Genomic DNA, 22,855 nt, shown 5'->3' on the forward strand with positions numbered 1-22,855 from the left:
TACAGACAGAGCATGACCCTGTACATTTGTTTGGCGCATACATAGCACTTCTAGCTTTGCAGACTCCCTGGTGTATGAATAATTACCATGCATAAAACCTTTAAAGATTTATGAATCTCTGTGAAGCACAGCAGTATTTCTGTATCATGATTCACATCCGCAGGTCTATTACAGAATTACTGCTGCAGAAAATGACTTCACATAAACACAGACTTTGGCAGAACCTGTTTTGGAGGATATATAAATACATTTAAATGAACCCCGAGGTTAAGATTATACGATGCAAGGCTATAGAAATACTGCTTGCAACTTCTGTGATCCGTTCTGTAACTGAATTTCTACATATCTGGCTTACTGAGAAGGCAGTAACATTTACAGAAATAAACATTTAGGAAATTGTAAATTATAGTACAATTGTGCATTGTAGTACTGCAACCTTAAATGTTCATGAAAGGTCACAAGAACATGAATTAAAACAAGACTGAAAGCCTACAGGCATGATGGTTTAAGTTAAACCTGAGGTACACTCACCAGATGGTTTATTAACACCTGTTGTGTCAGGAACTGATTGTCTGTCAAAAAGCGATTAAATATGGCCTGTATTTGTATAGCGCTTTACTAGTCCCTAAGGACCCCAAAGCGCTTTACACAACTAGTCATCCACCCATTCACACACTGGTGATGGCAAGCTACATTGTAGCCACAGCCACCCTGGGGCGCACTGACAGAGGCGAGGCTGCCGGACACTGGCGCCACCTGGCCCTCTGACCACCACCAGTAGGCAACGGGTGAAGTGTCTCGCCCAAGGACACAACGACTGAGACTGTCCAAGCCAGGGCTCGAACCGGCAACCTTCCAATTACAAGGCAAACCCCCAACTCTTGAGCCACAATCGCCACAATAACATTAAGATTCATGATCTATTGGCCTGTAATATGTGAAACATATGCCAAATGTATCCATCATGGATGATATCAAGCCATCTACAGCAGCAAACAATATTCCTGTGACAAGGTAGAAGCTGTTTAATATATCCAATATTTATCCAGTTAAAGAGTATCAGTGACATTAAAAATGTCTTCTTTAAGAAGGATTTTGTCAAGAGGGTAGGAGAAATTGGAATAAATATAACATAACAGTTCTATAGAGGTTTTTAAAGTCTGGTTGGTTATAGTGTTGGTCCTGTATTACAGAGTCATAAAGATACTAGCAAAACATGTAATTTATTTGTAATTTTATATATAACCCCTTTGTAAATCCAGCTGACTACAGTCTATTTACCAATATCAACAAAGACATTACACATAAAAAAAACACTAGATGCACATCTATGATGCGACTCTCCCGGCAACTCAAAGTTTGGGATGATCTCAAAGAGTGTTGCTATATGGTGCGTCCTGATCTTTTGATACAAGGAAAGGTGGATCAATGATCAGGCAACATTTTTCCAATATTCTGTTGTCTAGTGAGCTGGTGTGAAATATAGCCTCAGTTTCCCGTTCTTGGCTGACAGGAGTGGCACAAAGTGTAGTCCTCCGTTGTTGCAGCCCATCTGCCTCAAGGTTTAATGTATTTTGCATTTGTCTTTTGAGCTGCTCAAGAGAAACTAAACTGCTACTTATTGAACATTTTGTCATTTTCAGACCATTCTTTTAAACGGTCCCTAGATACAGTTGTGCAAGAAATCAGCAGCAGTTTTGGCGGCATGATTACCAGAGTCACAAAGACTCATCCTCTTTTTGCAGTTAATTTACAAAACCTTCCAATTGATTAATCTATCAGCTCACTGATGAGAAACTTCAGTAATAATCATGGTGGCAGACTAGCATGAATCATTGCTTTTTTCCCCCTTTTTTTTTGCAAATGTCTGCCATTTTTTTCAAACATTTACACATTTTTGTACTCTAAATAATAAATATAAATGGCAAGTAAATCCCATTTGAAGAGACTGAATTGCGGGTATGCTCAAGCTTAACCTTCTTTTAAAGAGAATTGTCTATTCTTAATGCTGTAATTTAATCTACTAAGTGAAATGATCAGGGTGAGGAGTGAAGCAAAAAAAGGTTTTGGACATAATCCTGTGACAAACGGAAACGCTTAGTAGAAATGCTTCCATTATTCATTGGGCCAGCTTTAATCCAATTCATTAGGAGAATTTCACAAAAGGAGATCGGTGAAGTCCTCTTATGTCCTTTTTTTTTTTCTTTTCTTGTTAAGATGAGGGGGGCACAGATGCATTTCATATCCAAAGAAAATTAATTTGCATTCTTGTTAGGAATGCTCCTGTTTCATATTAGTACGGTATACACATAGAATAAAATTTTATACAAGAATTGGCAAAAAAACAGTGCATAATATTGTACCCAAGAGCAGCACTGTGCACTGAGCTGACAGGAGTGCTGTTCTCCTGTCAGCTGTGAAGGTTCCTGTGAATGTGCATGCAGAGTGGACTAGCAAAGAAATCAGGTGGCTGTTGAGACACAGTAAACACAACATACACGTGAAAATTAAACAACCTCATCTTTATGTTTTTGGGTTGGTCTTGCTTCTATGTATGCATTTTTTTCTCTTTTCCCAGTGCAGAGATCATTTTGGATCCTTAAATACACCGGGCTTGTTGTTGTAGGAACAAGGTTTCCTCCTGACCTATTTATGGAGCATCTTTTCAAGCCGTTTCACTCGCATTCAGCTGCTGCTCTTTCTGAACATGAGCCGATGTAAAGAATTTGACTGACATTCTCGTGGTGTGAATGAGTGCAAAACACTTATTGTCAATGCTATTCTGGATGTGGTAGATGTGCAACGCTATGATAAACCAAGAATCAAACCAAGGATGTTATTAAGATTTTCATTTACAATTTTCATTTTGCCTTTTTTTCCCCCTCTAAGCAGGTTGTGCTGATAGTTGAGAAAGTAGGCTCAGTGCTGTCAGTTTCTTGCAGTTCCAGTCATACTTCCCACAGCTTTTCAGAAATACAGTAGCTATCCACAACCCCATGTTTGGTGACCTGTCATTGCTCTCCTTTAAAGTGAAAGCCCACTCGACAGAGAAAGCATCATTCTGAAAGCCCTCTTTCTGCAGATGCTATATTGTTTTGAGATTACTGCAGAGTTCTGCTACTTTCTTCCTCATTATACAATTGAAGGGCTGTCTTTATAACCTCAAACAGTATAATAAAGGCATGCAATGATGTAGTTTCATGTTTGAATAAGACTCAGCTGCTATTAACATAATCCTTGTTGCTAAAAAACCTTCATGTTGAGCATAGGGCAAAGTGGCAGAAATGATAAATGCCAGAAATTATGCTTCACAAAACAATAAAATAGGCAGAGCTTTATTGTTGAATGTGATACATGTTTTTGGTTTTCCTTCCACTGTCATGACATGATCAGACTGAACCTGCATCATGTAAAGGGACTGAAAATATCACATTCTGTAGGTACAAATGTCCATATAAAAACACTATGATCACACCGTCATATTTCACTGTTGAAATACAGCAATGACAGTCATGTGGCTATTATGTCTTTAATGTCATATGTTAGACTCTTCATATCTGTTAGATAGAAAATAGACAAAAATAATTTCATATATTTTTCATAAATTCTCAAAAACATTACCGAGTGATCACAACATAAAATAATCAGTAACAATTTGAATTATTCGCAAGTACAACCCCATTAGCAAAATAACTTTCTTTTCCCACATCACAGACTACATTACCACAATTTCTTCATATTTCTTTAAAGTACCTTTAACAGCATAGTGTAATGGACAATCTCTGATCTGTTTCAGGAAAAAAAAGATAAACCGATGCAAAAAAAAAGGATTCACTCCATAAAATAAGTCCATCTTCTGTGCTGAATAAAATTAAAAGTACACTCAAGCACTCTTCACATATAATTTCATATTTCTTTGAGGCACTCATTGCCTTTCAGCTCAATGTTCCCACCTGTAACGGCCCTGTTGGTGATAAACGCTTGTTACAATAAGCTTTAACAGATTAGGACTAAATAAAATGTGACTATAAGGGCAATCACCCATCTGTGATTGGAGCTTATCCAGCTTAGGCACACATTTTTATGACCAAGAAAAAAAAAAAAAACACTTGATAGAGAATGGAAAATAACCAAAAAAGGGGGATCAATTTTTCAGCATGGCCAGTCAGAGTTTTGTCATTGGTATGTGCAGGTTGTTCCAAGGTCCCATCCACAATTCCTCCTCATCTGATAATGTGTGGTCACTGTGGGACTCCAGTGTCTCCCTACTGTTCTTGTGGTTGTCAACTGAAGTCTCTTGCTGCTCAGTGACACACGGGCCACTGCTGTTTCTGTCAATTGTGGCCTTGGCAATATTGGTTTTGGACCCAAAACTTTTAAGCTCTTTAATGGTGGAACCCAGGGAACTACAAGAGGACCGAGTGTTGAGGTTGATGTCCATGTTGGAGGGAACACTCGTACCTCTTTCATTTTCTGCTTCGTTTCCCATGTCCTCAACACTAATAACCGGAGGCGGTTCTTCATGTGTTACGCCCAGCTTTTCTAGTTTTTTAAAATGCTTACCCAGCCGACATGGAGAACCCATCTTTAGGTTGTTTAGATGAGGCGGTCGCCTAGTTCGCACAATAGTGCCATTCTGTGCGAGGTAGATATTCCCGTTTATGTTGCTGTGGCTGTTTGGGAGTCTGTTCCGTTGCGTCTCTGTGCTGCTGTCCTCTGCAGTGGAGCTGGTCTCGTTTTCCCGATCTACAATCAACTTAATCCGCTTCTTTCTCCCAGGCTGAGGAGAAAGTGGAGGGTTATTGTTATTATATTTACTTTTTTTAAGAGTGTGCAGTAAGTGAAAAATAATTTTAAAAAAACCCACACACAGAAACAAGTACTGTATAATTTAAAAAAAAAATGGGAAAAAAAGTTGTTTTGAAAAGAATTTGCAGTAACTGTTTAAACCAGAACCTGGCTAAAACCAGCTTTATCATTTTTTAAAGTTTCTGTTCTGTGCTAGACTTGCATTTTAGTGAGAAATTTCGTGTTTCCATAGAAAACGACAACCACACAGTAATAATCTGAACATCACAAGAAACACAACCTCCCAAAAAACACACTGAGCAATAAGTCATGCAAATTTCCACTCTAGAAACACGGCAAGAAAACATGAAAGAGAACAGAAAGCCAAAGATGTGAGAAAGAGAGATTCCAATATTGCAGCAGGAAAATCAGGTCCTTTCTTGCTAAGGGGAAATGAGGAAAAAGTGAATGTGAACTCTCTAGAGGCAAGCAATATTTCTTCACTCCCATGCAAGGGTAATTGATTTTATTCACTCTTACTTCACAGTGGACAATATATCTCTCTAGAAGGCAGTTGACTTTCCCTCAGAATCTGAATCAGCATCGGATGTTTCTTCAGTTTCTTCTGAGCTCTTTGATGCACTGCGGGTCCCTGATCCAGAGTCCCTGACTGAGGATCTGTCAGAGGAGATGGCATCCTCGTCCACCTCTGTGATAGGAGACAGTCCTCCGTATGTCTCTTCCGAGGTGTCACCAATGCTTCTGATCTCAGAGTGGGCAGGAGGACCAGTGTAGGACGTAGAAGGCCCAGGGTCTCCGGATGCCACACTGGATCTCCTAGATGATCCTGAATCACTGAGTTCGCTGGTGGACTCTTTGCTCTCGTCATCAGCCTCAGAGTCTTCCTCATCCTCCTCTTCACTTTCCTCTGTGATTGTGTCCTCAGATCCACGGCTCACAATAGACTTTCGGGAACTTCGGCTGCCACTAGTTGACTTGGAACCGGCTGAGCTCATGCTGCCCAAAGAACTCACGTCTGAACCAGACGTTTTTCTCTGGCTGGACCGGGATAATGAGCCTTCACTTCCTGAACCTGATTCTGGCTCACTGGCTGTCCCTGTCCCCGACTCGGCTTCACTGAGGTCCCCGCTGGACTTCTCTGAGGTTACTGCTGATGATCTAACACTTGAGCCAGATAAAGATGCAGCAGTACCACCGCTACCACTGCCACTCTCACTTGTACTTTCACTTCTGCTACCACTGACACTGGAACTCCCACTGACACTCTTTCCAGAAGCACCACTCCCCTTGCTGGCTTCAGTCGCAGAGGATCTCGTGGAAGAACGAACAGAAGAACCACTTTCTCTAGTGCTGCCTGAAGCTTCCTCAGACTCGTCTTCAGAGTCTTTCTCTGTTTCTGAATCCTTTTCTGTGCTTGTTCCCCCCTCTGTTGCTGAGCCTGTTCGTGATTCTGTTTCTTCCTCAGACTGTGACTCTTTCTCGGTGTCTGACTCTTTCTCAGTTTCTGACTCTTTCTCGGTTTCTGACTCTTTTTCGGTTTCTGACTCTTTTTCGGTTTCTGACTCTTTTTCTGTAGCTGATGACTTCTCTGATTCTGACTCCTTCTCTGACTCAGATTCTTTCTCACTGGCAGATTCCTTATCCGTCTCTTCTTCTTCAGACTTGGACTTGCTTTCCTCATCAGAATCTCCTGGCTCTTCATCAGGCTCTTCCTCTGAGTCCACGGTGCTTTCATTGGCATCATCCCGGTCTAAATCAACTTTGAGATAATCTCTGTCAACACTGCTTTTCTCTGAGGTTTCATCGTCAGAGCCCTTCTCTTTACTGCTTCCACTAGCACCTGCTTCTTGCTCACTTTCTGTCACACTAATGGACACTTTAGACTTTCTTTCATCCTCACTAGCTGCTTGTGAGGCTTCCTCATCTAGTTCACTACCAGTGGCTGAGCCACGACTCACACTACTCTGTGACTTTCTTCGGACCTGCAACTTTGTGCCCAAGTTGATTTTCCTCAAGACTTTCCCAAGCTTGCTACGGGCATCAGACTTGCTGTCTATTGGTCCCATAACTGCTGGTCCATCAGCTAGACTTTCCTGGCTGTCAATACGGCGAGCAGACATCAGTTTGGCATAATCCTTGTCCGTCTTCCCGGCGCCAAACATCTTGAACATCCTGGCTTTTTTCCATGGAGATGTGCCAGAAACACTGGCATCAGATGGCTGCTCTCCTCCCTTGCTGGCAGCCAGAAGTTTGCTGAGTTTCATGACAGACTTCAGTTTCTTGGCAGCGTTAGAAGGCTCACCCTCCTCTGCTGGCTCAGCTTGTTCAATTTCATCCTCTGGTGGCAAATCCCTAAACGCAACTCTCTTCTGCGGACCTCTACCTCGCATGCCACCACGGCCCCTGCCTCTGCCCCGGCCCTAAGATAATCACATTTCATTTAGCAACCATGAATTTGTGAATATAAAGCCATCGTGCTGCATAGGTTTCACACACATTACTGTTCAGTAATACCTTGAACACACAACTTATTCAAACAAATATTTGAGATAATACTCAAGATAATAAGTGAAAGTCTGAAATTCACATTCAAGCAAGGGTAATACCTCAGGGCCATGTGGACTGTAGTAATACCCATCATCCTCCACAATAACCTCTCCATATTCATCATACATGGGTGATATCAGCCTCCGCCGACTGCCATACTGAGGAAACTCGTACCTATAGTTGTTCACAGAAAAGGGATTAGAATTAGTTTAGGCTGATGATTAGTTGAAAACACCAAAGTTGACACACTGCAATATTAAAAAAAATAAATCTCTACCAGATTTATTACTTTAATATCAAAGATCCACTGTATCATGTAAGGGACCTGTTATTATTAGTGATAGTAAATATTCTGCATTGAAAAGGAAGATTGTCAATCTCCTATGGGAACAGGAATTATAGCAATATACTCACAAAGAATCAAGCAAGCTAGAAGGTTATTTACCCCATATCAATGTTTTAAAACCTGCATTGTATTTACAGTACAGTGTGATTTGCTCAGTAGCTAATAGAGGGGCTTAGTTTTGCTGTCTGGAATTCTTTCCATTATTATTTTTCAAGTCCTTTCTCTAAATTGCCCTCAATTATATCAGGCTGATCCCATTAATTACTGCTTTTGGTTGTTGTTAATATAACTGAGAACATCTTTGGTCAGACAGACAGTAATTGCTGTGGTGATTTACTGCACTTTTTGAAATTACTTTTCAATTTAGTGAGAAAGCAAACAAGAGGGGGAAAGCATGCAGGCTAAAAGGCTAAAAGAGTGTTCCTCCAAAAGAAAAGAAGACAAAACAAATATTTCAGTATATTTGCCTGTGTTTGTCAAAATCCTCTATTGAATTACAAGAATGCAACCACATGTAGAAATGGAAACTGTAACAAGCAATAACTAAAAGCCCATTAAAAGCACGTGAATTTAATTAGCTTGTTTAAAGACCACACGCTGTGTATGCAGAATGCTAACAAAGAAACACAAGAGAGAAGAAAAAAGTGTTAACGGTCAAATGACATAACATCGTATGGTAGCCGCAAACTTTTAAATATATAAATCAAATTTTGCTTTACTATATAATATGAGGCTGTACGCATTAATGCGGTGGTTTAATGCCTCACCTAGGATGTGAGTTAATATTTACTTTAAAATACTAAATTAGAGAGGTGGCTACCCTTCACGTCTGCTGTAAGGCCCGCGCAGTCTGGTGACTGCAGCATTAAAAGCTTAACTGCTAGTAAAGTTTGCCCCTCATCTCAAATAGGAGCAGATCAAAGTCTTCACATAGTGATGGTACACTCACTGGCAGTGGCAGCTTTTACCAAAAAAAAAAAAGTGACATGTCATTAAAATATAAGTCCAGCTTGTTAGAAATGAAGGTGTGATTCAGACAATAATTAAGCTGGCTGGTGAGAAACTACAGAGGCAATTACAACACTTGATTTCACTACGCACAGTTTTTTTTCCCCTAGTTTGTTAGATTTTCGTTCAGCGATTTAAGGCTGGAAGATATAAAAGCTTCTTCCCGTTTTGATAAAAGTTGCAGCATAATTCCCCACAGCAGCGCAAGTCACCTGCAACAGAGCAGGAGCGTTTAATGAATAACAATTTCTCAGCAGCTGTTACAGCTTTGAGTTCCATGTTTTTCCTTTTTAGACCATATGGGCAAAGTAACCGGGCAGCCAAAACAGCCTTTATCCATTAAGCTATGGGAAGAACATTCAGACTCTCAGGTGCCTGACTGAAGGGAGCATAACTGATCTCATTTTGGCAGGAGTAAAGAGGGCAAATGCTTGGATGGTATGTAATACTGAAGGGGCAGCTTAAGTTATGTGCATCATTTTATTCTGAGCTTCTTTGAAAATCTCATAATTCTCCAAGGATCTCGGCTCTCAAAGAGAGCTAGAAGGCAAGGTCAGGATGAAGAGGTCCTAATGATGTAACTTAAGAAAAAAAAAAACTTTAAATGAACCAAGGGAGATCAGGTCCATGGATTAGAGTACAACTGATTAGAGATAAAACAGTCAGTCGGCTGCATGCTCACCCCTGGTCATAATTATAGTAGTCCTGTGTGTAGTAGTCCTGGCCAGGGTCGATACCTGACTCCATGGAGAGTTCCTGCGTTTCAGAGGGGCAGAGAGAGAAATTACTCAGCACTCCTCACAATAAGACATCAGAAGATGAGCAGCAGCAGCACAAAGGGTGGGGGGCATGCACAGCAGAATGACCACAATTGCTTTAAATTTAGAAAAGCAGGTGTGTTTCTACCTCAGGTCTCAGAAGAGATGGCCTCAGCAGTTGCTGTTGCTGCCAGAAGTTAGTAGAGAAGGATAAGGTAAAGGAAGGGACAGGCAGCAGAGAAACAAACACGCGACAGACCTCAATCTACTTCAGATTTAAAGCCAGACAAAGCTGGACTCACTGAAACATCTACGGAGAAGGAAGGTGAAAAGATTGATAAATTATTGATGGAAACAAAGCAAGGAAGGAGAGTGAAGATCCCAGCCAAGCAATGGAGATGAAAGAAACTGCGCCCAATAAAAAGGAAGGAAGAAAGAAAGAAAGAAAACATCCTGTGCTTATCTGACACTGACAGTTCAGATGATTTAAAAGATTATTCGAAAGGAAAAAAAGACTTTAATGTCAAACTGACAAAAAAAATCACACTGTTTGGTTCCTGATTAGTTATTTTTCCACCAGAGGAGAAAAACTCATCCAACTGCTTATCTGCCATTTGACGGGAACATTGGAGAATACAAAAGACTCTCAAAAATCAAACCTAAACTGTAATGTCAGTGTCAGAACTTCTATCACCGCGATCTCATCTTAATCTCATTCACTGTTTTCCATAAAGTGAATCGCAGATAAGAATAATGGGATATAAGCTTCCTCATGCTTCCTCTAGTGTCAAAATGTCTGAGCACAACAAAAAGGTGTAAACACATCACGATGGGAATCCTTACCTGTCGGCCGTACCCTCGCCTCCTGCGTGTCACAGAAAGGAGAAAGATAAATAATGAATATAGACTGACAGCAACATTTCAAGTGCTTATAGATAAATTAAATGTTAAGTCTAGTGTGCCTACGTTCTGCTGACCAGAGAAGAAATAACAGCTTTACTTACTCTGCATTTTCAAGTGTTAAATTACAGCGTTGCAGATATTGTTCTGCTTTAAAAAAGGGTGCCTTAGGCTGCAATGTTATCACGCTGGTGTGGGCTGTTTTTTTTTTCTCTCCCTCTGTTATCTCACCCAAACAGGAACAATAAAAAAAATACAATAAATGCAAATATGAAAAGGGCTGGGAAAATTTGAAAGTCAGTGTTTATAAAGTCATATCTAATGAATCTACCAGCAGATATGAAAAGGACATTGTGATAAAGGGCAGAATTTCTGACTCAAAGAATTTTAATGAAAATGTCTTTGGTTATCACGTCATAATATGCCTACAGAAAGTAATGAATTTATTTTCTAATGAATTGGGGGAAATCTTAGAAATGTCACTATATTAACCACATGAAAAACAACTCAGAACTCCTCCTGAGGATAAAAATGCGTCTGCATTGCCTTCAGTACGAGTGAATGAAACGGCAAGTAATGGAGCAGCTCGGCTGAAAGCTCCAGCTTCACGGGCGTACAACTGTAACCTGTCTGGGCCCATAAATGATGATGACTCTCACACATTCAGATATATGGCCAAGCAATGATGTGAGATTCCTCTGGAGAGTTGTAATCTGTTATTATGGGCAAGGACCAGGGGACAGGGCAGAGCCATATGCCACACCTCCCAGGCAGAGTGGACGATGGGACTGGGATCTGATGGATGACCTGTTGGCTTGGCTGCTGGCTACTGCTGTTTCATGCAACATGAAGAAAAATGGCCCAGTGCACAATAGCCATAGGAAGTTTGCACAAGAGAGGAGTTGGCAGAAGATGTGTGATGAAGAAATGTTATAGAAAAAGAGGTAAGAGTGGTGAACTCAGAATTACCGCAAGACTGGAATATTGAACAGCCTTGTATCATATCTATAACAGGAGGGTGATGTTGGCTCTGTTAATAAGTAGCTTTACTATCTGGCGGTGCAGATATTTACATGGAGACTAAAAATAGGATCTTTATCACTCTGCTGGTACAACAACATTTAGTAAAGCAAAGATAAACATGAAAAGGTTGAAAAATATAAAGATGAGGAGCTTGTTTTTTAAAATTAGATATGTAACTGGAGTGAGCGCCCTTTTATCTTAGCAAACAAACAGAAAAACAAAAAGAAATGGGGAAGTATAATCACATTACCACTATCTTTGTGCAGAGATAACAAAGCTATCTATCAAAGCTCACAAATTAGCAGGATGCTATATTACTAGCGATCCATTAACTGTCTAGCCAGGACAGGAAATGGCCAATTTTCATCATTCACAGGCACAACTGGTTACTGGCTGGTCAGTCTCACATATGTCCGTTATAAGCCACTCTAGTTCATGCGTCACAACATGCAGACAAATACAACTATTTGTGCTGTGAGTGTGCACAAACTTCTACAGAGTGAAGACACCAGGTTTACTTGGTTTTAGTGCACTAAAACATTTGTAACAACGAACCTAATCAGACACCTAAATAGCCTCACAGCTGAGCATGGACATTTTAAAGAAGCTAACAAAGACAAAGTGGCAACAGCTAAAGCTATTCAGGGCTCACAGCCAGCGGCCTCAGTAAGAGCCTCGGTATTAGTGAAGGATCAAAGAAGTTATGAGGAAAATCATGGAGACAATAAGATAAAAGAGTCAATCTCCTCTTAGCTGGTAAATTTCTAAACATAATAGAAAGTCTACTAGGTGTATGAAATTTGTTTTGTTACATAAATCTGCTGTACCTGCTTTTGCCAGTAAGGTAACATATGTCAAATAAAGGTGGGTGTACAGCAACACATTTTCAGTTAAATATTAGAACGTCTAGTAGAAAAGCACTTTATTTTCAGTTTTTTTAAGGGGGAGAGAAGATCTTGCAACCTACTCATACTTGAGGAAAATTGTGAAGTTGAATCATTTCTTCTTATTATTATTTTCTTATTGTGAAAATTATATTTTGCATTGAAAAAAGCTGATTTTTGTTAGCAAATGCTGCCAGTTATAGTTCTTAGAAAAAAATCAAAACAGCCAAAATCTAGTATTAATCTGAATCTGCCAAGGATATTGAGGTTGATGCATATCTATTTATCAAATGCTACTTTGTTTTTTTAGCTGTAACCCAGATATTATACCTAATTTATTGTGGCTTTTGGGTGTGTTTGTTTCCTTTGGACAGAGCTGTTTCTTTATAACAGGATTTAGTTAAATATCTATTATGTGGACCGGAATAGAAGGATTATTTTCTAATGTAACTCACAGAAAGACACCTGCAAATCACCAAATGTTTAACTTTTCTTAACAAACAATAAATCTGGTATAAAGCTGCTTACTAATAAGCAATTTTTGTGCACACACCCGCTGTTTTCTATAGGAACAGCGGGTGTTCCTATAGCTGCCTATAGCTGCAACTGTATTTTCTCAGTTGCAGCTTAGATAATTCTACTAAAAACATAGCACGTTATGTGTATGTTACTCTTGACTTTGACTGTTTGGTTTTTTTGCATTCCCAATCAAAACCTTTTCTGAGAATAATTCTCTAGAAATAAACTTTAGCTTTCCTTTCTTTATTTTTTTTTTTATATTACTGCATTGAACTGTCAGCTGGAATGCAAAACAATATTGATAAAACCAACTGTAAAAAAGAATATAAAGAAGACAATCCATTAAGACGGCTCTTTGGGTTGAAAGAAACAGCGTGTGATCACCTAGCCTCTTTGCAAAAGAGATTACCCCATGCAGTGAACATGGAATACAGAATTAGAGGACCTTCGATCGGCCCATCAGGGGAACATGTGATGAATCAAACATTACATTGCTCTGGAATTGAGGTATGCTAAGACCATTTGCCTTAGGGCATGGAAGGTGAAACAAACACATGAAGGGTATATAGCAGGAAGACAGAGCGGAGAGAAAGTGAGAAACCTGAACACAAGAAGAAGAAAAAAAGAAGAGAGCGGGAGCAGAGGCTGCATTGCAATGAGTCTAAAGAAGGTAATAGAATCTCCAGAGGACCAAAAGGAAAGATTAACAAGAAGAGGCCAAGGATTGGAAAGTATCAGAACTAACTGCAGGGAGAGGGGCGGTGTAAGAGACAGAGAAACGCAGGCAGGCAGAAGGTCAGAGGAATAGAAAAGGAAAGGAGAGAGTAACAGTAGTTGACAGTCCCACAGGCAGCAGCCCTGGTTAACGATTGATTGCTTCTCTAATTAGCCTTTTCCAGAGTGCAGACGAACATCACAGTGACTACTTTATCATGCTGAGAGGATCTTTGCGGACATGTGAATAGACAGGTCCCCCAGCGGTTGGCTCTCTTAATTCAACATGAACCTCCTGGGATCAGCCGATGTATATCTTTTTATAGCTTCAACCAACATATGAGGCTTTCAAATAAACGTAGCTGGTACAGGCATTCACTTGTTTGAATAAAGACACTGTGTACAGCTTGTCATATTATATTATCCCGTATTTTTCGTTTGCTTCAGTATACATATTTTTGATTCTTTATGTACATATTTCACAGAATCCCACATCTCTAAAGGCTAGATTTCATTTTCAGTCACCATGTTATGTACTTAAATACACCTACAAGTAACACTTTCTGAATATGGGATTACCCTCACTGAAAACTGAGAAGCTTATTCCATAGATTTACATACCTTTGGGAAATTGGTGAAAACAGATATTGGAAAAAAAAAAGTCTAATATTATGTTGTTCTTCTTGCCTGATTTGGATTCTGGATGAAGCAATTGCATACTAAATTTTCATGCTCTTATCTCAGAGAAGAAGTAAAAGAACAAATTCAAAATCCCCAATATGAAGCCAGCCAGTGGTTGAAGAAACAGACCCCAGGGCTGTGGGACTTGAAAAAATGCTATTTAGTATAATTTAATTAAAATAGTTTTGGCTATGAAATGTTAATGTTAAGATTAAGATGGTGCATATGTATAACATGCTGAACCGACTAATCCGTGAACTCAGGGGCATACTTAATGCTATCACAGTCCTCATACCAGTTCACATAATTAAAATGTGAAAAAAAAGCCAAACCCATACTAAATATGCAAGCCTCTTTTTTTATACTGCTAAGAAAGGATCTCAGTACATTCCTTGGCTGATGGCTCTAGAATTTGAAAAAAAAATGACATGACTAAAGCATATACCAACTGTATACAACATAAAATGCAGAAACAACAGGAAAAAAAACAGGCATGGAAATGTAGAAATGAACATAATGAGAATATGGAGACAAAGGAAAAGTCAGAACACAGTGGACTGAGAAGTAACCTGCTCACTGAGCTCAGCAGTGTTTGGACTGTTTGAGTTCAGTTGGCTTGTCTGCTGAATGTCTGCTGCTACGTTCGGTTTACTTGCAGCATTTCCAGCACAATTCACACTTGTTGGGTTGATTTGGACTTCAGAGCTGGAGTTGTTTGCTTTTGGCATGCTCTGCTCCTCACTGGTGTCAGAGCTTTGCAGTTTGTTAGTACACTCTGATTCCTCAGTCACTTGTGGTTTCGTGCTAAACTTGGGCGTCTTACAATTTTTGTCTACTTGGCTGTACAGGTTGGCAACAGACCTTTCTATGTCAGCTAGATTCTGGATGTTTTTCAGGATCCCTTTAAGCTCCTTCCTCCCACCGTCAGCTTGTGATGGTGAAAGCGGAGGGGGGTGTTTTCGTTCGGAAACGGGGCGAAGGGAAGACACGGGCGGCAAAGAGGTTGGGATAAACTGAACGACTGGGCGTGGCTGATTGCTAGTAGGTGATAGAGAGGGAGGCAGAGGTGGTGGGGGCGGAAGAGTGATGTGTTTATTGACAGGAGGAGGAGAAGAGGACTGAGAAGTACATTCAGGTTTATGAAGGGAGGAAAGTAGAGGTGGTGGAGGAGGAGGAGGAGGGCTCGAGGGAGGAGGTGTGGGCGGAAAAGGTGGACGTGGCTGCTGCTGCAGTGGAGGAGAAGGCGGTGGATTTTCTGGTGGGTCAGGTATGATCTCCACAGTGATATGGCATGGCTCCTCTGTCAAATATTTGGAGATGCCAAACGTCTTGAGAATAGGCGCAGTTGATTTCTGGCTAGCCAGGGGGAAAGGCTCATCTCCCCGGGTAATGCTAAAGTTGGGGGGCACATCACTGCCCACAGACATTGGACTGTAGGGGTAATCCATAATGGATAGCAGAGCCTCTGAGGTCAGCTCCAGCATGTCATCACTGTCTCTGTCCCTGACAAGGATGGAAGAGAGGGAGCCTGCGGGTGCTCTATTTTGCTTGAGGGTTTGCTCCTGGAAGCCCCGATGCCCAAACTGCCCGGCCTGCTCACGGAATGACAACTTGGTCTCTGTGCTCCCACTCGCGTGAAGTATGTCTGAACTCGCTGGCCTTTGCTCGCCACTCATGCCTGCCTGGAGTATCTGCAGCTCCCATTTGGCTGGGTCTATAAGAGCCTGTCTCCTTGGTACCTCATAACCATGCTGTCCTCCATGAATGCGACCAGGCATTGACCAGACGAACCCTGACCCTGCTGTGTGGGGAGGAGAAAAGGAGAACCGCTTTTCAAATGGGCTCTCCCCACGTGCGTTAGGACTGCAGAGAGGAGTGTTATCATCATAGACAGGGTTGTGGGTGGTGAGTGGGCTGTGGTCAGAGAGGAAGGTCACGTTGCTCTCTGACTTGGGTAAGTTGACACGGAGTGCTCCGTTGCTGCGGGCTGCAATGGCACGACAGGCAAAGGTGCTAAGAATCCTCTGGTGGTCAGCCTCCTCAATGACAGAGTTTTTAGCCCTGCCCCGGCAAAAGATGGAGGTGAAGAAGAAAAAGACTTGAAACAGATAAAGACTGATAGGTTTGAGCTGAATAAAGCAAAGAAACAAAGGGTGAGGCAAAAGCAATTGTGCGAAAATATCTTGACAGACAGTCTCTCGTAGTACTGTGACTCAGATTTTTGTAGTTAAGCAAACAAAGAAATTTGTTTTGGGTTTTGGATGATTAAATATCTGCACAGTATAAAGTAACTAAAGCGCATCTGCGTTTATAAGAAATCAAAATAACAATGATTTGAATAAACTTTGCAAACTTAAAGAAATTACAAATCAAATATTGAAATTGTGAAATTATTACACTGAAATATATGAGCTCAGTAGCCATGATGAACCTATGCAGGATGCATTAGTGCCATCGGTCACAGCACAGAGAGATGTAGAGAGCAGTGAAACTAAGAGCAGCACAGTACAAAAGGACACAACAGTCTAATGGGACGCAAGAGAGGAGACATCTATGGCGATATCTTATGAAATGCACTACCTCTAAACAAAGTAAGCCTTCTCTTTTCCCTCACAAGAATGAAGTACGTGCATGAAAACCCACTAGGTCTTTCAACCCTTCATCAAGATAAATTACCAAACAAACTATGCCACTTAAATTCCAGAATTTAAGTATATTAATTATGTGCATATGTTTAAAAAAACAAACAACTAAGCAGGCAGGGTAACAAGGACATTTTTCTTGCAAAATTTACACACAATACTGTTCATATTTATTGATCTCTGTCATGTTTTGGCATTACTTACTGCAGTCTGAATCCAGAGAGACAAGGGAATTGAAAATGAATGAGAAGATATAAACACAGACAGATGGTAAGAAGACTAAAGGAGAAATGTGAGGGGTGTTAATGGAAAATGAAAACATGGATGAAGCGTCGACACAAGGGTATGGCAGGTTTCTGCATTTTAAACTCAAATGCCAGACTGATTTACTTCTGTCTGTCATGCTGCGTGCATACAGTATAACTTTGAGAGCTTTTGTTTTTCCCAGATGGAAATGTATAATTTTAAGAGAAACTCTTCTTCTTCCTGGTGAAAACTGGGAAATAAGCCCCGTGTACACAATTCTTAGCTACAATACAAAAATGGCCATAAAAATTCTACTTATGCTACAGAATCAAATGTTTCTGCCTACATTTAAAAACTGCGGTGGGCATACTGTGGATGCTCTTCGTAGCTTAATGTTAGGTTTACATTTTCTTTTTTTAAAATGCAAAAGTGACATTAGAAGCAGTATTCCTTGAATGTGCTGAAAATCAAAATTGCTAAGCCCATAAGCTCAGCAGTTTAAATGTAGTCTCATTTAATCTGCAAACATTAACATTTCATCACACATTTAGGGCAGGATTTAATATTAAAGCTGAAATTTGATTGTGCTGATAGCAAAACACTTTGGACCAAAGTTAGGGAAGCACTTAATGTAGGCTACCGCAGGTTACATTTTTAAAGGTAACTCGTGACAATCATTGAACTTGGACATTATTCTGTATCTGTTTCTATTTCTAGGAAACCATGTGCTTTTTTATTAACCTAAACACACTCTTACCTTAAGAGAGGTTCTTGCTAAAATGCATAGGCACTCAACTAGAAACACATAGATAAGCTAAAATCTAGTCACTTGCTGTGCTGCACCATACGGTGCAGTTTGCAGACATCAAAAGTGGATCGTAGTTACAGAGACAACAAGCAGAGAGATCCTTTGATGCAACTATTAATGTGTCTCAAGCAGTGTGGAGACTCCTGAGGTCAACATCCAGAGCAGCCAGTGGCCATTTCAGAAAAGAGGATTGATAGAGGGGTAATATTTTTTTCTGAGCTTGAATAAAACACTCACAGGGAGAAACCTGCGAGGCCAGATGCAGCAGCATCTGATCATGGGGACTAGAAGAAATGCGTGGGATGGGAAAATACTTAGAGGACAAGCTTGACTCACATGCTGCTGTCGCCCAACTCTTCATAGAGGTTAGCAGTGGGAGCAGCTGCCGGAGCTGCTTTCCCTCCCGGTGGTAAAGCCATCTGAATCCTGGCAGTTTTGGCACACTCTGCTTGTCGCCTGCGCAAAGTGTTAATGTGGTTAAGAATAAACCAGACACATGACTTATGCATCAAGTCTCTACTATGAATTACCCATGTGTTTTGAGAAGTCATTCTCACCCCAGAAAGAGGAACACGAAGAGATTTTCTAGATGCAAAATTCAGTTTTAGCAACATCAAGCTTTTAAATTATATTTAAAAAAATCCCTCAAAAACCATTTTGCAGCAATTAGCTGTGGTATTCTTTTTTATTTAATTTATTCACTAATGTTAGTCAAACAATTTTATTAAAATGTATCAAAACAAATAGCACTGGTCTCACACTGCATTTTAGGCTGATTTGTTTTGTCAACCGCAGAGTAATAATATAATAACCAGCTTCTTTTGGCTTGCAAGGAAACAGTCAATGCTGCTGCGGTTGTGCAAGTAAGATTTGAAAAGCATTTTCATGGTTTTCAGCTATGTGCTAGATTATTCAAGCTTATTTCTTTTGAAATACAGACTAAAAATTATGCAAATGCAGTATACTGTATGTGTAGCAAAAGACATGATGAATGTGCCAGCTCAACTGTATCCAGCAGAGTGACAAGTGTAACTATAATTTTTCTTTCGAATGTAATCAAATTTTCCACATTAAGAGAAACTTTTCAGCCACAAATGCACATTCAGTCTGTGACCTAGAAGATGAATCAGCCTTGCGCTGTGCCCTTAATGCTAGAGACACCTCAAAAGGTTGGCATTAGCTGGCAAGCATTCTGTTCATCACATTTTCACAATATTCAACTCGACTTTAAATAACTAATAATGAAGATGAAAGAAAGTAGTGTCACACCCACACAGGCACACACATCGAGCAATGAGCAGCCACTTGTAAAACATGAGAAATTACTTACTCTTTGAACCTGATCACAGCGTTTTTGATGCAGAGCAAAGGAGATGGAACAAGAAGAGGGAGAGATGGGGGACAAAAAAAGACATGAAATTACATAACTATAATTACATAATTTGGCATGAGTGCAACCTCACAATTTCGATGCTTTGAGGTATTTATCTAAGCGCAAAGTAAGTAACATTTTTATATTTCAAATTGCCGTTACGTATTCACAACTACATTCAGGTCCTCGACGTGAATGTGCAAATTGATGTCTTAAATAATAAATTCATCCCCAAATTTAGACAACAATGAATTATGTTGACAAACACAACTGAGAAAATTAACTTTACCAAAGTAATGTCGCCACCAACAAAGCACCATCTGCTACGACAGTTTGTGTGTTAGGTCTACTGTCACCATCAATAGTTTTCTGCTGTGTGTTTGGTCTGTGCATTTGAATAAGTACAACCGCTCTACCCATCTGCCATGAATAAACATTTCCCAAATATTACCGTTTACGGTACACTTGCAGCATACCAACATTTAGATAAGAACCTGGCTCTTGCCAAATGAGAGTTCAATTATCACACCAGTCTGAATGATGCTTCAAAGCAAAAAGCGTCATATTTTTTGAGGATTGCACTGCGCGCGGGAGAGAGGGCACCGTCTGTTGTGTGTGTCGGGCAGAGATGATTAAGTAGCATGAAGACGCACTGTGACGGTCACAATTGGCTGTAGATGTTTGTCACAAATGAGTGTTAATTAATCTGCTTTCACACAGCATGAGCAGGGAGATTAGCCCAGCAGAGTGCGCAGTCAGCATGTCTGATGAGTGCGAGAGATACCGAGGAAGAGCGTTGGAAGTGAGAGAGAGATAGAGAGACGCACACACAAAAAGCTAAAACTAACGCAAGAAGTGCTCTTATTTTATCTTAAATACACTTTTCAGTGATGCTGTTTGCGGTTTCGCTGGCTTTGCTCTTACAAGCCACAGGAAACACGATATTAACACTAAGCTACATTCCTACAATAACTATCTGATTCATCTGTGCAGAGCAAACCTTTCAATAAAACCCAGAGTGACACGCAATATCTCCTAAGACAATGACCTGCTAAATTAAAATTTATTCGCTGACATCCAGTTAAAGATGATTAATCAATCACAGAGCCCAGTGATTATTATAGGAATACTGACTGTTTGTAGGTGACCATGACGATGAGAATGGCAGGGATGCAGCAAAGGATAATGATGATCGCCAGGGCCAGGAGGGCACCCTCTGTGTAGCCGACAGCCTGGGCAGCCTTCTTCACAGTGTCTACAATATCTGGGGAGCGAATCTCAAGAATGCGGCCACCTTCACCCAGGTAAGGCTGAAACTCCTTATTGATTTCCAGCACGTTCCCATCGAGAAATCTGCATTCGACATACATAAGGTGAACACAAAAAAGACACTTACTTTGTAATCAATGTCAATGTCAAGAGAACATAATAAATGTTTTTTTATTAAATATTATTAAAAATGTGTCAAAAGGCAATATATTAGAATTCCTTAACATAAAGCATGATGATGAATCATCTGAATCTGCAGCTGTTTTACTTCTTAACAGGCTTTGTAGCAAGTTTATACTCTTTTACACATTATGTTTTGCCACAGCAGTCTCCTGCTTACAGAGGACCGCTCTAATTACTCACTGCAGGTACAGCTAAAGGAACATATCTTCTAAAGAATGTGTTAGCTTTTTAGCTCAGAGAGTAAATACTGAACACAAGACATGAATCATACTGATCATAATAATTAGCATTAAGAGCAAATGAAAAGCAATTATAATACTTACACTTTTCTAAAAGTGTCAATTCACACTTGTTTTTCTGCATAAACCAATGGCAGTATATGCATCAATATTTTCAAAAAAACCCATACATGCATACAAAGCAATTAATTTAGAGATGATGCAATGTTACTATGCAAAACAAACCATTCCAAAAGGACAATCGTACATACATATGTAACCACCATCACTTTTGTTTTTCTGTACGTGAGTAGGTTATTAATTAGAATCTGTGGCAATCTGTACTCTAGAAGACTGTGACAAGTGGGAATAGGTGGAATACAACATAATGCACTGATCCACTTACAATGTTGTTTTTCTCCCTCTCCTCCTGTGATCTGGCTATATGACATACAATTACCCCACAACATTGTCAGACATGCGCTGCATGCATAAAAAGCCCATCTCCCCTAATCTAAATTACTTTTTCTGACAGTATCTGTATCTAAGGAAGTAGGTCTTATTAAAGCAAGGATGTAGCTGACCTCTTTTAAAATTAGCTTGTAAGTCTTAAAAGCTAGAAGTACGAAGATGTGAAATAATTTAGGTAAAATAATAAATAAATAAATCAGATTTTATTGCATGTGCCGCCTTACGTGAAATGATGTGGTGCTCCTCCTGACAGTGGAGGGCATAAAGGTGTTTGTAGATTAATTTACTACCACGCTGCTTAAAGAAATGCAGAAATGCTTTGCAAAATATAAAATCATACTTTGCAAACAATGAATACCACTTTTTAAATTAAATATAGTGCCAAAACAACATGTTAAATGTTTAAAACCGTTCCTTTTTTTAATGCATGATTATTTCGAATTTAATGCCATAGACAGCCTTTTAAAAGTCGGTGCAGGATCGTGTTTGCCGCTGTGTTACATCAATTCTCCTTTTAAGAATTTGTGACCAGAGCAAACCAATTAAGTTTTCCCATTCTTGCTTAATATATTTCTATCGCCCAATAGTCTGGGCCTCCATAGCCACATTTTCCCTTTCAGAATTTAGGGCAGTCTGGATTGCATGAAGGTACTATTTTCAATCATATATTGTGTTTAAATAACTTACAAATGATTGAACTCTGTTTTTGCAGAGGACGGTTCCAGGCTGCTAAGCATAAGGTACACGGATGCAATTTAATCAAGAGTGGAAGCCGGAACTCAGAATGGGCATGCTCTCATATGCTGGTCAAGTTTATTAAGATCTGTTGCTGATCAGTTCAACAGAAGGGATGGGGAACATCAAAACAGTGAGTGAAACACTTTCCTGAGGTGCCAGGAAAGAAGGCCAAGGTCTTCTTTCCTCTGATAGGATGACAAAGTATCTTGTACTTATTTCTACTGTGGTGCTGTGTGCCTCTTTGGTGTTTAAGCACACTCTCTGGCAGACCGTGGGCACTCTCTTCAGCTTTATGTCCGGAAATAAAAGGAATAAAAATGTATTGCTGGCATATCTCCCAGCCCTCAGAACAGTCTTTGAGGTACTGCAATGATGGGTGGATGGACTGATTGAAATATTCCCTGCTTCAGTCTCACTTTGTCCCTCCATGACCCCATTGCTTCCTTTCTCCCTTGTATCTTCCACTTCCCTATGACATATTTCAGTTGCAGTGCACCAGCAGCATAATCAAAGTCTTTTAAAGAAAATAGAGGCAGTGAAGTGGAGATGCTGTAGAGGAGGAAGCTAAAGGGAGTCTGAAAAAGACATATTTGCTGACTCACTGCTTGAACAGAGGGTAAAAAGAGGCAGCAGGGGAAACATGCAGCACAGCGGGGACATTAGGACATCAATTTAAACCAAATGGTGGACTGGACTTCTTGTAACAAAATTCACCCACT

General features: G+C 40.1%; 2 protein-coding genes across 2 annotated transcripts in view; both read right to left on the reverse strand.

Moving 5' to 3' along the window:
- Positions 1 to 5,110: 5,110 nt before the first annotated feature.
- The window catches only part of LOC102783075 (protocadherin-15), a 165,202-nt gene continuing 147,457 nt past the window's right edge, over positions 5,111 to 22,855 (reverse strand). Inside the window, exons 31-38 of the mRNA XM_087850190.1 lie at positions 20,392 to 20,610; positions 19,216 to 19,224; positions 18,222 to 18,341; positions 10,312 to 10,333; positions 9,617 to 9,655; positions 9,393 to 9,466; positions 7,416 to 7,530; positions 5,111 to 7,229 (exon numbers count right to left, since the gene is read on the reverse strand). Of these exons, the coding sequence (XP_087706316.1) occupies positions 5,352 to 7,229; positions 7,416 to 7,530; positions 9,393 to 9,466; positions 9,617 to 9,655; positions 10,312 to 10,333; positions 18,222 to 18,341; positions 19,216 to 19,224; positions 20,392 to 20,610 (2,476 nt within the window). The 3' untranslated portion in view covers positions 5,111 to 5,351. The remainder of the gene's footprint in view (positions 7,230 to 7,415; positions 7,531 to 9,392; positions 9,467 to 9,616; positions 9,656 to 10,311; positions 10,334 to 18,221; positions 18,342 to 19,215; positions 19,225 to 20,391; positions 20,611 to 22,855) is intronic.
- On the reverse strand, positions 14,566 to 16,366 carry LOC148099908 (protocadherin-15-like). Its single transcript, XM_087850189.1, has one exon. The coding sequence runs from the start codon at positions 15,965 to 15,967 to the stop codon at positions 14,732 to 14,734; it is 1,236 nt and encodes a 411-aa protein (XP_087706315.1). The 5' UTR covers positions 15,968 to 16,366; the 3' UTR covers positions 14,566 to 14,731.

Source organism: Neolamprologus brichardi, chromosome 13, assembly GCF_056152115.1.
Source record: "Neolamprologus brichardi isolate AB-2024 chromosome 13, ASM5615211v1, whole genome shotgun sequence".
Classification (NCBI taxonomy): domain Eukaryota; kingdom Metazoa; phylum Chordata; class Actinopteri; order Cichliformes; family Cichlidae; genus Neolamprologus; species Neolamprologus brichardi.